At 35.3% G+C, this 15,321-nt stretch overlaps 1 protein-coding gene across 2 annotated transcripts in view; it reads left to right on the forward strand.

Annotated features, from left to right (window-relative positions):
* Positions 1–15,321, forward strand: part of zfpm2b (zinc finger protein, FOG family member 2b) — a 64,058-nt gene that overhangs the window by 12,823 nt on the left and 35,914 nt on the right. For both annotated transcript variants that reach the window (XM_048201953.1, XM_048201954.1), the window contains exons 2-3: positions 2,317–2,469; positions 6,368–6,469. In XM_048201953.1, the coding sequence (XP_048057910.1) occupies positions 2,317–2,469; positions 6,368–6,469 (255 nt within the window). The remainder of the gene's footprint in view (positions 1–2,316; positions 2,470–6,367; positions 6,470–15,321) is intronic.

The following is a 15,321-nucleotide window of genomic DNA, read 5'->3' on the forward strand; positions in this document are numbered from 1 at the left end:
GTCAGGTTTAGTTCACTTCCCGAGACAAATTTGCACACAGACTCTCTCAATGAATGTATATTCACCCTTACAGTTTTCATCCCTGTAAACATGGAAGCGTTGAAGCCAGAATATTTTTTAATATCAAAGGTGAAATACACGCCTGTTTAATTTTGTTCAGGTGGGTGCTACTCCTCCATGCCCCTTGATTGAAGAAAAAAAAAATATTAATATGCAAATATCAAAGTACATGTACAGCTGGAAGGGAAAAGGACTCTCTTGATAGAATGTAGCCAATGTCTTTTTTTTGACAGAGGAATGAAATTAATCAAACAGAGAAAAATGAACTTTGTGATTGCACGGGTGTACCACCCAAAGGCATGGCAAGCAAATGAAAAATCAACATTGTACCCACTGATAAGGCAAATTAATAAGAAAGTGTGCTATGTCTACCTTCAATGCTGCTGCTTGCGTGAACAAGTTATCTTGGAGCAGACGTAACCTTAGGCTTTGGATCTGTTCCTGTGTTGGCTTCGCTTGAACACTTTGCAGTTGCCTTCATTTATACTTATGAAAGGTAGAAAAACATTACAAAACAGACATACTGTCATATTTTGCAAGGTGCATATGGTTTATGACTTGTTAGTGGCATTTGCATCCCGTGGTGTTTGATGGATATGATGTCATGTTGCTTGTTGGAGAGAGGTGTACTGTTGCCTTTCTAAACATCAGACTTACTTTGATTTGGGCCAGTAAGTAAGTTTTCCACTATCAAAATTGTAGTCAATTTTAATATTTCAGATAGAAGAGTTAAACAATTTGCAGTAGTTCATATACTTTTGTCTTTAGCTATGTGCTTCAAATTTTAAAGTATTTAAAAAAATATTATCTATTGCACATTATATAATATTAATGAAATAAAAGGCCACTTAAGAGTACTTAAAGTAAACTGCATCCGATATCGCATACTCTCTTGAGTAGGTACTAATTCTGAATAAGTAAGTATGTAATTGCTTCACGACTGCTAAAAAGGTTAGTTCTATGTAGTATAAATGCATGTAGTATCTTTTTAATCTGGGCATACTACATTTGCCATGTTGTCATTATCATGTGACCTACCAGTCTCAGTAATGTTGTTTCACCACCATATACAAATCCTCTCCCATGGCCTCATGGGATAGTAAAGTGTCCATTGTATGCACACCTCAAAATCTCACCGGAAGTAGTAGATCATGCAGGTACTTTTTGCCTTCTCTTTGGACACACTTCTTTTGTCATGTGCTGTTTGTTGCCTACTATATAGTAGGGAAGTATGTGATTTCTGATGCAGCCTATACGCATAAGTACACTTTTAAAAAGTGGACTTTGTAAAAATGTAATAAAGTACATTTGAAATCATTGTTTTAATAATATTTTGTCATGCTTTAAAAAGTACACTTATTTTGATATGTTGGCTAACATACTAAAGCACATGTAAAGCACTTGAATTTTAACTGTAGTGTGTTATTTGATATTACATTTAAAGTTAATATATTTTAAAGTCCTCCTGTAGTCAGTAATTTTATCCCTTAAAACTCATCTTTGATCATCAAAGATACATATTTAAACAATTTTTCATTGAAAAAAAATTCTTCATGCCTTAAAATAGCTTGAATGTAACTCTACACCCTTGCCTCATTTAGTATACGCGGTTCTTTGAATATGTAAATTAGCCCCGCCTCTACTCACTCACACCAGCTTAGAGGTCCACTAGTTGACATTCACACTTTTTCATGATTGGTTAAAAGGTAGTTTGGAAGTCGAACTGCATTTTTGTCTTTTTTTCACTGCAGTTTCAAGGAGAAAATACTCAGCGATGGTGTTGACTTATTAAAAACATATTAAAAGCATATTAAAAACACCACATAGACATATAAACAACATTAAATGCTTGATTTTCACCAGGGGGGTGATTTTCATCATGTTGATTTGCAAAATCAACATTACAAATGTGTAATTAAATATATTTAAATATACAACATACATATTTCAATAGAAATTACATTAAAATTATATTTTAGTTTACCATAAATGCTTGTAAGTACATTCAGGAGTACACTTTAACCATTTCAATAACAACAGAAGCAATTATGAAATTACAAGTAATGATGTATTTAAGTCCTACTTAACTGGGTCAAAAAAGCACTCTAAAGTTCAGCTAATTGCATTTAATATAAATCTAAACTACAATAGAGTTTCATTTAATGCAATTAACATGCAATTAGGTCCAAATGTCAATTCACTTTAGTGTCTTCTGAAGTGTTAAAGGTGTGCATTTGTTTGTCCTTTATTTGACAGGAATGTTTGAAAATGGGCTTGAGACAGACTCTGAGGAGATGGTCTGTGAGAAGAAGGAAATATTGAAAGAAGACAGGTCTGTGGAGGACGACCCACTTTACTTCTCTGACCCAGAGAACGTCATCTCTAAAGACGGAGATCACTTGAAAAATGGTGAGCTCATTTCCATTACAAAGATAACCAGAGGAAACTTTTATTGCTCAGAGCTTGCTCTTCATAGCTCAAAAGGCTTTTAAACTAAAATACAAATACACATTAGCATGTTTATGTTTTGTGGTGATAGGTAGTATATACGCTGCACAATATATTGGTTTAGCATCGATATCACAATGTGTGCATCTGCGATAATCAGATCGCAGCATTTGCAGTGTCAAGTAGGGATTGTAGTTGATACATGATCCGTATGGACCATTCACCACGGTTCAAACGCATGTTATTCTCAGATTAATTGCAAAATTGAACTGTCATAGAATGAAAGTTTATCATCTTCACGTGTTTTAGGTCCTGTAAGTGTAAACATTCAAGTGATTTTAAACCATTTGAGCACACAAAAACACAAAAGAGAACTTAAAGGAACTCTTTTTTGAAAATAGGCTCATTTTCCAACTCCCCTAGAGTTAAACAGTTGAGTTTTACCGTTTTCAAATCCATTCAGCCGATCTCCGGGTCTGGCGGTACCACTTTTAGCATAGCTTAGCATAGTTAATTGAATCTGATTAGACCATTAGCATCTCGCTCAAAAATGACCAAAGAGTTTCAATATTTTTCCTATTTAAAACTTGACTCTTCTGTAGTTACATCATGTACTAAGACTGGCGGAAAATGAAAAGTTGCGATTTTCTAGGCCGATATGGCTAGGAACTATGGTACGGCAGCAAAGTGATTATTATGCTGGAATGAGAGTATAGTTCCTAGCTATATCAGCCTAGAAAATTGCAACTTTTCATTTTCTGTCGGTCTCAGTACACGATGTAACTACAGAAGAGTCAAGTTTTAAATAGGAAAAATATTGAAACTCTTTGGTCATTTTTGAGCGAGATGCTAACGGTCTAATCAGATTCAATGAACTATGCTAAGCTATGCTAAAAGTGGTACCGCCAGACCCGGAGATCAGCTGAATGGATTCGAAAATGGTAAAACTCAACTGTTTAACTCTAGGGGAGCTGGAAAATGAGCCTGTTTTCAAAAAAAGTGGAGTGTTCCTTTAATTCGGAACTCGTGTTTTCTGTGGTTTTTGCAAACACGCAGAGCCACGAACACCTAATTCTGTTCTCTCTTCAACTGTTTGCACTTGAAAGGACACATACATGCAAAATTATGTCAAAATGCTTGTCTTGGCGCCTGTCCTCGTAAACACAGTCGCTTATGGCTAATGTGAATGTAAAAATAATCAAAAATCGGCACACTGCCACTGTTGCTCCCAAAGATAAATTGATTAAAATGGACACAAGGTCTTCGTCAGGCCATGAACGTAATGTGAACGTCAAAAAAGAAAATGGTTATGTATCGTTATCTAATATACTTACTGCTGTTTGAGTCATTAATGTTAATCAAACTACAAAATACAAAGAGAAAATCACTTTTGTAGCTTTAAAAAGGTTTATTATATTTAATTCATACAGTAAAGACTATGCAGTGTTATTTTACATTTGATTATTCAATTTTTGTACCTGAATACTGTTAGACTTACCTGAAAAACATAGGCTGAAGCACTGTTTATTTCATTTGTATCTTTGTTCTGTTGTATTTATCCATGCTTGTAATTTGTTCATTATTTTCTATGCAGATTCACTCCCCTACAAAATCACCCCAATCATCTAGAATGATTAATTATTTCAAATAGAGCTATTCATCTGGTGAAACAGTTTTCATATCGCAATACACATTATATTGCAGAAAAACAAAATATTGTTAGTTTTTTCCAGTATCGTGCAGCCCTGGTAGTATGTATCTGATTGGAAATCTGCCACAATACACATACAGTTCGTAAAATTCTGTGGATAATTTTAAATCACACATATGGGCTTGTTTTAATATGTAAACAAATACATCGCTACTGTAATTCAATATATAATGTGTGTGTGTGTGTGTGTGTGTATATATATATATGTATATTATATTCCACAATCCTCTGTAAATGTTAGAAGTATCAGACCTTTTCTAGAACACACAATCTTTTCGCACCTTCCCACCGCAGCCCCTTTAGCTCAAAGCAATGTTTGGTTTTGTGCTGAAATTGAATTTGAATATGAAAGAGAAGATTGAAGAAATATGGCATTTTGAGACCTACTGTATATGTTACTAACAGGGTTATTGGTCATAGTAAATAACAACAGAGTTGCTGGTATTTGCTGCAGGCTTCCACCATCAAACTCGAGCTAATAGCATCAGCTCTTTGAACTGAAATTCAATTACAGGCGTTTCTGCCGGCCACACCTTACCGTTACAACGGGATAATTCAGAGCCCCCCCAGCCATTTGAAATTCACTCAGCGTCCTAACGTTATGCTTTTCTATTTGTAAACGATGAATCTTCTCTTTGAAATGCCTGTCTCGCTATCCCCAGTGTCCAAAAGTTTGCGACGGCAAAGTGAACTGCGTAAACTACCTGTTTTGCCTTCGAGCGTGCAATCTTCAAAAGAACAATCACTTTCGCTTTTTTGTTCAAAATTGGTTGAACGATGTGTGCCGGTTTTCTTTTGTTCTTGTTGAAAAGGAAGAGGGGCAATTCTTTTTCATTTTCTCATATGTTTTGACCTATTAAGTTTTGAAGGGCAATGGCAAAGAAACATTTTTGAATATTTATTGTTTTTCTTGATACCCCCCCCCAAAAAAACTTGATCACATAATTGCTTTTTGAATCTGTGAACCGTATAATGGAAATGTCAAAAATAAAAGTATAGATCATGACACCTATACCTGATGAAAATGAGTTATGATTTACCGTGTATGATTTCTTCTGTGGGGTCATTTTCAAGCCGCTCTCAGGACTGCAGGAATGCTTATTAATTACTTGAGCATGAATAAATAAATATGTAAAAACGTCAGTTTTCCGGGCGAGGTTCATTACCGATGTGTTAAGTTATATAATAGAATATTTCATCTGTGAACCGTATAATGAAAATGTCAGAAATAACAGAATAGATCATGACACCTTGATAAGTTATGATTTAATATTTATAATGAATTAATTACTCCAGAACAAATATATGGATCTGTGAAATGTTCACGTTTCCTGTTAAGATGTGTTGAGAATATATCCTATTGGGAAAAAAATCCTATTGGAATCTTATTTTGCCATATGTTTTGTTATTATATTGCTCTTTTTTTACTCTTAATTTGCCCAAATACATTAAAACCCCCTTGTTTGAACACACACTAGCTTTTAGGTGCTATTTTCTTGTCCCTTCAAGAAGGTTTAATGCTTGGCTCTGTCTCTGTATTTATTCAGCTTGAGTTTTAAGATCATAAGGTTTTATCCATTCCTGTCGCTAGAAAGGAATTTCCTGTCCGCAGAGGACACGGACTGATTCCCTCTGTTTGTGTGTGTGTGTGAGAAGTTGTATGAGGATCTGAGGTAAATAGGCCTGTTCTTGGAGTTAACTTCTCTTGCCTGTGACGGTGTTAAATAGTACTTTGCCCGTGGTGTCAGAGCCAAAGGCAGAAAATCCTTAATCACAGCTTAATTAAGGAATCATCTTGTAGCTTAATTTCTTTCCCAACACTGTAATTAAACATTTCCAATAAGTTTCGTCACAGGGCTTAACACAGGCAGCGAGTCTGTGATCAAGGTGGGTCCAGGGACTTGCTCTCTGTCTCTTTTCCATTCTCTCTAAAGAAATGAGCATAAAATCCCACAGTAGACACTTGAAAGAATCCAAAATGAGAAACTGCACATTGGAATTACAAGGAATAAGGGTTTTAAATGAAAGAAAATGAACAGCTGCTGCCGGTGCGAGAGCCTGATCGGCCGTCGCTGTCGGGTTTCCTGATTGTGCTACGTTTTAGCCGCTTGTTCACATATACAGCTAAGCTTTGATGTCTTTTTACAGGTGAATTGTGTGCAAGTTTAAAGGTGGAACAACAAGACAGTGATGGACAAGAGGAGAGGGTCCAGCCCAGCCCACTGACAGCAGAGGAATGGGACGGTCCAAGTAAGACAGCTGTTCAATCACATCTCAACCGTCTTACCACATCTTACATTTATACAATGCAACATACCCTTGTGAAAAAGAAGTATACTTTAGGATACTTACAAAAGAGTGCGTATGGAAATAATATACTTTAAAAGAATATGTGACTCTGGACCACAAAACCAGTCATAAGTCACATGGGTATATTTGTAGCTATAGCCAACAATACACTGGGTCAAAATTTTCGATTTTTCTTTTATGCCAAAAATCATTAGGATATTAAGTAAAGATCATGTTCCATGAAGATATTTTGTAAATTTGGCTCTGTACCAAAAATGTCTTTTTGTGAGTGGATATGCATTGCTAAGGACTTCATTTGGACAACTTTAAAGGCGATTTTCTCAATATTTTGATTTTTTTGCGCCCTCAGATTCCAGATTTTCAAATAGTTGTATCTCGGCCAAATATTGTCCTATCCTAACAAATTATTCAGCATTCAATTAAAAAAAAATTGACCCTCATGACTGATTTTGTGGTCCAGGGTCACATATACTTAAGTGCATACTAAAGGTAATGTTTTCGGACACTTAATTTACAATTAAATGAAAATGTATTATAGTTTAAATGTATATTAAGTGCAATTCATTGAACTTTACAGTGCTTTTTCAACACACTTCAGTAGGACTTCAGTTTATCTTCATATTTAATTAAAAAATTACTTCTGTTGTCATTGAAAAATGGTTAAAGTGTACTGCTAAATGTACTGACAAGCATTTATGGTAAGCTAAAATATACCTTTAATGTATTTCTTTTGTATCTTGCATGTTATGTATTTAAATATATGTGATGTGATCTGCAAAAACTCATCAAGTCAAGTCAAGTCACCTTTATTTATATAGCGCTTTTTACAATGCAGATTGTGTCAAAGCAGCTTTACATTGATAACTGGTACATAATTTTTGCTGCACAGCAGCTCTTCAAGAATAGTGTCAATGCAGGCAGATCAAAGCACTGTTGAATAAATGTCAAGAATACTGTTGAATATCAAATGTCAAGTCAAATGTCAAGTGTCCCCAACTAAGCAAGCCAGAGGCGACATGGTAAAATTTTACATATCACAGATTTCAATACCATATGAAAGCTGGATTTGATTCGAAGCTGGATTACTTCTTTCATAGATTGTCTGTAGCAAAAGTTATGGTTATCTGAATTCGGCAGATCGTTCTGATTTTCAGGAACGTAATTCTGAGAAAAACAGGTTTAAATAACTGTCACCCCCTTTTTTTGCATAGACATGAAAATGCACTATCCAAACATAATTGGTTGTAATTCAAGAATGCTTTGGAATATAGACATAAGGCTGGTCTTGTTTTAAATAAGACACTAGTCAGATTATTGCAGAAGTGAAATAAATTATGAAAGTGAAATAAAAAAAAAGTTATAGAAGTTTAATTTTATGAAACTGTAAAAATATAATTGTTTATATTTTATAATAATATATTACAAAGTATGTTTTACTCTTAAACTGCAAGAAAATAAAAGCCAAAAATGTCAACATTCCAAATTTTAGGTTGAAATATTTCAAAAATGAGCTTTCAGTAAGATTTTATTTGGGCGCAGTTCACTAGATGACATCCAAGCTCCATATCTGACCATTTAAGGGCACCTCCATTTATTTGAGTGATCTGAACCATATATTTCCATATTTTCATACATTTTATGAAGTAGTCATCCTATTTAGAAGTAGTACGGGCAGTTTGGCAGCATTTGATTTGAATTCAACCACTAATAAACACATAATTCGAACATGTTTGTTCATTATAGCTCTGTTGTTCTCTTGTGCTCCGCCTTCTCACGATAACGTTGTATTCGAAAAAAAAATTAAAAATTCTTTGCGTGCCGTAGTTTATACAGGACTGGCAGGAAATTTGCATTAATACATCTTCATTCTACATGTTATGTGGTTTATTTTGATAGGTGAACTGTCGTTGTAGTGTTAACCCTTAAATGCATACCTCGGGTCTTTAGTGACATCATTCACTACCCTCCTCCTCGTTCATTTTTTAAAGTTAGACATCAACCTTCTTGGTATTCCTCAATCAATTCATTATAAAGAATATAACAAGAAAAAAATCATAAAATTATAAAAGAATGCCTATTTTTGTATTCATTTTTTGTAAAAATTGTATAGGGTCGCTAATGACCCGAGGTGTGTATGAGTGTAGGTATATTTTTTCTTCACAACAATAATTGAATCTTAGATGACGGAATAATTGCAATTCACCTTTATTCCACAAGGTGGCAATGTCTGATACACAATGCTGAAGTGACGACTCATTCAGACAGAAAACAAAATAATAAGAAAAACATGAAATGGCTCAGTGATTTACTGCAGAGCAAGTACTGAACGCAATCAAATATGACTGTAACTATTATTGGATGGATCTGGTGAAGCTGTTAGCGATCGAAATATTGATTTTAAAGATGTTGAAAATTATACAGATTTGAGAATACGTTTGAGATCGCGAATGGGCTCATATTCGTGACCTCAAACATAAAGCTAGCCTATTATTTGCTGAGTTTACTGGGAAATGAGCTCTGACGAGGACAGCGGTGATGGCATAAAACATCTGCTCAAACGGAGCCCTTTCAAGCTCCAAAAGGTAACAAAATATGCTTTATTTTATTCTTCTGTAATTGTTACTCTAATATCAGAGGAGTTTTATATTATCGCGACAGGTAGAGATCCTTCCGTGTTAGATATAGATCCGGGTCGATAAAGACCCGAATATGTAAGAATGATTGGCGAAACAGTCATGCATTTAAGGGTTAAGAGAGGGAAAGCTGTGGCCCTTTTTTTTTTAACCTCCGCTGGGTGTGTTCTTAAACAGTAAAGTTAGAGAAAGACAGCCTTACCACTATAAATCGCTATCGCGAATTTTGCCAAGATATTTTCAGAGATGATAGACAAGATGTTATAAAATGATAATTTAATGAAAACCCAATTTTGACATAAAAATGACATTCAAACTATTTTTTGACTTTACTGAAAACGTTCCATCGCAACATCCGACGGGTTTTCCCAGATCGCATCACGTATTTGTAATTACACATTTGTAATAATATAGATGCAATTTAGTTCTTTTAAAGCATATTAACTTTAAATGTAATATTGAATAATACACTACAGTTACAATTTAAATCAAATACTTTACATGTGCTTTATTAGGCTGTCAGCACACAAAAAATAAGTGCATTTCTTTTTCACAATGGTGAGCAAGGACCTCAGAATATAAACAAAACAGAATAAATAGGTTTATAAGTAGGTTTATACAGATTATAAATCGTATTCATTGACATTTAAACATTTTCCCATACTGAGTCAGCTCACAAAGTACCAAAATCAGAAGCATCTAAGCTCATAAATGCTAGATAGGCAGCTCAAAATACATTCAAAATAGAATACTTGTGCACTGCTTATATTGTGTGGTAAACACTGTAAACAGCTTTCTTTTTTTGTGGAAGAGAATGCATAGTGAAACATTAAAAAAATTATATGCCACAATTGTACAGAAACAACAGCGTAGGACAGATACAGATACAATGAGTCTGAAAGGTGCAGCCAAATGATGTAATGTAATAAGCCTTGTTCTCTTTAAAAGCATGAAATCTGATAATGTAATAATGCCATTTTGGGAGGTGCTTTATCTTGCGTGTTCACACTAGATTTACACAATACAGTCACTAGTGCCAGAGCCAAACTGAGCTGACTTCTCTCCTATCTTTATATCTGATCACGGGTCTTTGTAATCAGTTCTTGATGGTGAGATATCACCGCATACTGATATTCACGCTCTTTGTTGCGGTCTCTATCTCTGGATTCTCTTTCTCTCCCTCCAGTCCTCTGAATAAACATGATTAGTTAGGTTACAGACTCATTCTAACAATAATGAGTGTTTTCTTATCTGATCAGGAAAGAGTGTTTTTGTCTCCTCTGAACAGTTTGAGCCTTGGTATGCCAAGCCAATAGACAGAGCATATCTAGAAGTGATGCTTAATTTGTGACCCTGGATCACAAAACCAGTCACAAGTCACACGGGTATATTTGTAGCAATAGCCTACATTGTATGGGTCAAAATTAGCGATTTTTCTTTTATGCCAAAAATCATTAGGATATTAAGTAAGATCATGTCCCATGAAGACATTTTGCAAATTTCCTACCGTAAATATATCAAAAATTTATTTTTGTAAGTTGCTAAGGACTTCATTTGGACAACTTTAAAGGAGATTTTCTCAATATTTAGAGTTTTTTGCACCCTCATATTCCAATTTTTTAAATAGTTGTATCTTGGCCAAATATTGTCCTATCCTAACAGACCATACGTCAATGGGAAGCTTATTTATTCAGCTTTCAGATGGTGTTTAAATCTCAATTTAAAAAAAAAATTGACCCTTATGACTGGTTTTGTGGTCCAGGGTCACATTTGTGTCATTTCTTGCACCTTTTTTGGTTTTGGATCACCTCATAAGCTTCTAAAACAATTGTACAGTACAACCAGAAATGTTGTGAAATATTATTATTATTACTTATATAATGTAATTTATTTCTCTGATGGCAAAGCTGAATTGTTAGCATGCAGTCATCAATTCAGTCTTCAGTGTCACACGATACTTCAGAAATCATTGTAATATGCTGATTTGCTGCTCAAGAAACATTTACATTTCTTCTTATTATCATTTTTTTCTTCATCATTTATTTGAAGTGAAAATCTTATTTAACATTATATATGTTTTTATAATGCCTTTATAATTGACTTTTGATTAATTTAATGCATCCTTGCTGAATAAAAGTATTAATTTCTTTAAAAAAAAAAATGTACTTACCCCAAACTTTTGAATAGTTGTGTATGTTTGATGAGAAATATATATATTATAATGTTGTCAAGTGATATCACCATAAAAATGTAAAACAAAAAGTAACAATACAGTGTTTGGTTAATCATAGAAAAGAGGCGGCACACACTGTTTCTTGTGTTTCACTATTTTTTATTCATAGAGGAGAGAATCTTCTTTGCTACAGTAGCACAATAAACCTATTTGCATATTCATTTACCCCAATGCATCTTAATAGGAAACCATTACTGTAGTAACACTTTTTCAATGCACATCACACTCAATCTGTACTGAAAGCAAGTGTCATGACACAACAAAACAAAGAGTACTTGCACACTAGAGAAAACAGAGCGTTTCATGAATAGGAATATGTTAGATCCATTTAGAGGATGTGGATGTAGTTAATACAGCAATTTGGATTTCCACAAGCACAACTAGACCTGTCTGTCTGAAGCTGAATTGCAACTACTATTTTATAGTTTTGTTGATGGGAGTGATGAAGTTTTTAGTGTGTCGGACCACTCTTTTTTTCTTTTGTTTCATGACCCTGCCAGCTGGATCCATCACTAGACCTTGTACTTGGACCTCATAATTTACAAATTAAAGCATTGCATGTAATGACTTCCAACATCTTAAATTGAATTAGCATCTACAGTTCTAACTTCCCAATGAATATTGCAGTGGAAGAAGGAATGATTGTCAAAAAAAGAGTGAGAGATGAACGAAAGGAGCCCGATTCTGTCCGACTCCTCTCAGAAGAAGGCAGGATGGAGTGAGGGATTTTAATGAAAGTGTAGTGGATTAGAGAAATCCCTGGAACAATATGAAATCATTACAGCTGCAGTCGACATCAAAGTCCCACTGATTGAGCCCCCTAAAGCCTTTTCACACAGGGAGCAGGAACACGGCAGAGAACATGTAAACCAGAACTGAGAGCAGCTGACCACTGAGCTCACAGCCAACTGGAAGAGAGAGAGAGAGAGAGAGAGAGAGAGAGAGAGAGATACATGTACGGATTTCAGACTTCTGACATTTAGACAGAGCATCATGGGACATGAACTGAATCAAACTGAGGGTATTCATTATCTTATATGGCCTCCTTGATTTCAGATTGTTTAAGCAGATATTCTCAACTCTTTTAAAGGAATTTTCTGAGTTCAGTACAAGCTTAAACTCATGGACAGCATCTATGGTAAACTGTTGATCACCAACTTATAATAAAAAAAACCAATAAAAGATACAACGCACATATTTCTGATTTTAAAGTAGGTTTGAAATGGAAAGTCATTTTTTTATATATATATATAAATGGATCTTTTCATTTAAGTAGTTTTTTATGCTCTTATTTTTAATGAAAAATGTCAGGTTGCACTGTATTTTAAAGGATTAGTTCACTTCAGAATTAAACATTTCCTGTTAATTTACTCACCTCCATGTCATCCAAGATGTTTATGTCTTTCTTTCTTCAGCTGAAAAGAAATGATGGTTTTTGAGGAAAACATTCCAGGATTTTTCTCCATATAGTGGAATTTAACGGCTACCAATGGGTTGAAGGTCCAAATTGCAATTTCAATGCAGCTTCAAACGGTTCTACATGATCCCAGACAAGAAATAAGGGTTTTATCTAGCAGTCATTTTCTAAAAAAAAAAAAAAAAACTTTTTAACCACAAATGCTCGCACTAGCTCTGCAATGCGGCACATATTACGTAATCATGTCGGAAAGGGCGAAAACATCTCTTATTTTCTCCTCCATCTTCAAAATCGTCCGACATCGTTGTTTTACCTTTTTTTTTTGTAAAGGCCGTTTGACTTATTCTTTGCACAGTACTTCCGCTTACATTACGCGTGACGTTTTCAATGTGATTACATAATGCATGGCGCGTCGCAGAGCTAGTTCAAGATGAGCATTTATGGTTAAAAAGTATATAATTTTTAATTTTTTTTTTAGAAAATGACTGATTGTTTCGCTAGATAAAACCCTTATTCCTCGGCTGGGATCGTGTAGAGCCCTTTGAAGCTGCATTTAAACTACAATTTGGACCTTCAACCTGTTGGTCCACTAGTCCACTATATGGAGAAAAATCCTGGAATGTTTTCCTCAAAAACCTTAAATTCATTTTGACTGAAGAAAGAAAGACATAAACATCTTGGATGACATGGAGAAGAGTAAATTATCAGGAAATTTTAATTCTGAAGTGAACTAATCCTTTGTTATCTTTGTTACAGTGTAATTATAATACTACTCAATGTAAGTACTGAGTATTATTAATTAACAACATGTAATAATCTTACAGTGACAGACTTTGGTTTAGGGTTAGTTGCTTGTAATTATGCACAGTTTACTGTCATTACTATAGATGTAACATGTATAACAAAGACTAAAGTATTACCAAATGTCATAACTCAACCTTAAACCCCGCCTCTTTCAGGGGGCAGTCGTGGCCTATTGTTTTGGAGAGTCAGACTGGTAACCTGAAGGTTGCGAGTTCGATTCCCAATACCGACAGGAAATGACTGAGGTGCCCTTGAGCGAGGCACTTAACCCCCAATCGCTCCCTGGGCACCACAGCAGCTCCAGGTGTGTGTGTCTACAGTTTGCAGTGTATGTGTGTGTGTGTGTTCGCTACTCCTAATGCATGTGCACTAACTTGGAAGGGTTAAATTCCGAGAAATTTCACTTTCTTACAGCCGACTGCAAGCTCGCATTCAGATCTGCCTCCATCTAACCGGTAGACAGAACCACTCTGATTATTTTTCTTTTTTATTAATTGTATGCCACAATATGGAAGAAAAGATTTGCCATCTGTTACATTCTGATTTAAACCCTCCCTTCCCAATAAACAAAAATTGCTTGTTTTTGTCCAACAGAGGGGAGTCAAAATTATTTTCTGAGGTAGTCTTAAATAGGAATAGAAATAACTAAACATGCATGTGACCTTTCTGTATAGAATAGCATTAGGACAGCATTCACTTCAAAAATCATCCTGAGCCGGGAGATCTTTGACTGTCTGACAAAAGTTTGTGGCTCCTCTTGACCCCTCCTCAAACGGACACAATGTGGCTCATTCATTGTCTGTACGATACGCCTGTCCCTCCTTATGCCTGGAGGAGGGGTGTGGGGGGATGGGGCTGTCAGTTGAATTAAAATACCACGTAATAATAATAATAATATAAATAATGACATTGATAAAAGGGCTAATCTACACAAAACAAAACAGCGTGTTCCTCCCTGATTGTGTGGGTTGTTGCGGTATTCAATTAGGCCATTTTCACTGGCATATTAATCATCTTTTCAACAAACAAGCCGGCGTTAATTAAAGCGGAGCGCGAGGATAAAGACGTGTTGCTGGATCATCACTCCGTTTATCAGCTGTGCGCACACACACCCCGCCGTTTAGCAAATCCCGCGCAGCGCTGCGAGGGGAATTTCAATGCTCTCTGGTTTGGAGCTGGTTTTTGGGAGGGGAGGAGGTGGATTTTGCGAGTTTCAAATACGGAGGCTGTCAGTGTGAAGCCCTCTGCCCTTCACCGCTGGGAGATGAATATATTCGTCAGTTTTATTTCAGCTGAAAAAAAGAGCCCGGAGAGTAAATCGCTTTAGCCCGAAACACACGCAAGAGGAAGTCGAAACTGTGCTTCCCTTTTAAGGGCCTCGACGGGGAAGGTAGTCAGATAGACACCTTTGAATGGGGTTTAATGTGATGAATGAGTGGATGTTTGACTGATATTAATGCACATATTAGCGAGCTCCCAAATGCACATAAAATGTACATAATTTTCATCCTAATTGTTAAATTTACAGTTATATTTAAATGTATCCATTTATCTGTTGGCCAAATAATATAGATTATACATACAGTACCCAGTGCAATTTATTGATCGCAAAAAAGCCATATACAAAATTATGGAGATTAAATTTACACACTATTTTATAAATTAAAAAAAGAAAAATGTGCTGATTATTTTTTATATCTTCTTA

The sequence above is a fragment of the Megalobrama amblycephala genome, linkage group LG9 (genome assembly GCF_018812025.1).
Source record: "Megalobrama amblycephala isolate DHTTF-2021 linkage group LG9, ASM1881202v1, whole genome shotgun sequence".
Lineage (NCBI taxonomy): Eukaryota > Metazoa > Chordata > Actinopteri > Cypriniformes > Xenocyprididae > Megalobrama > Megalobrama amblycephala.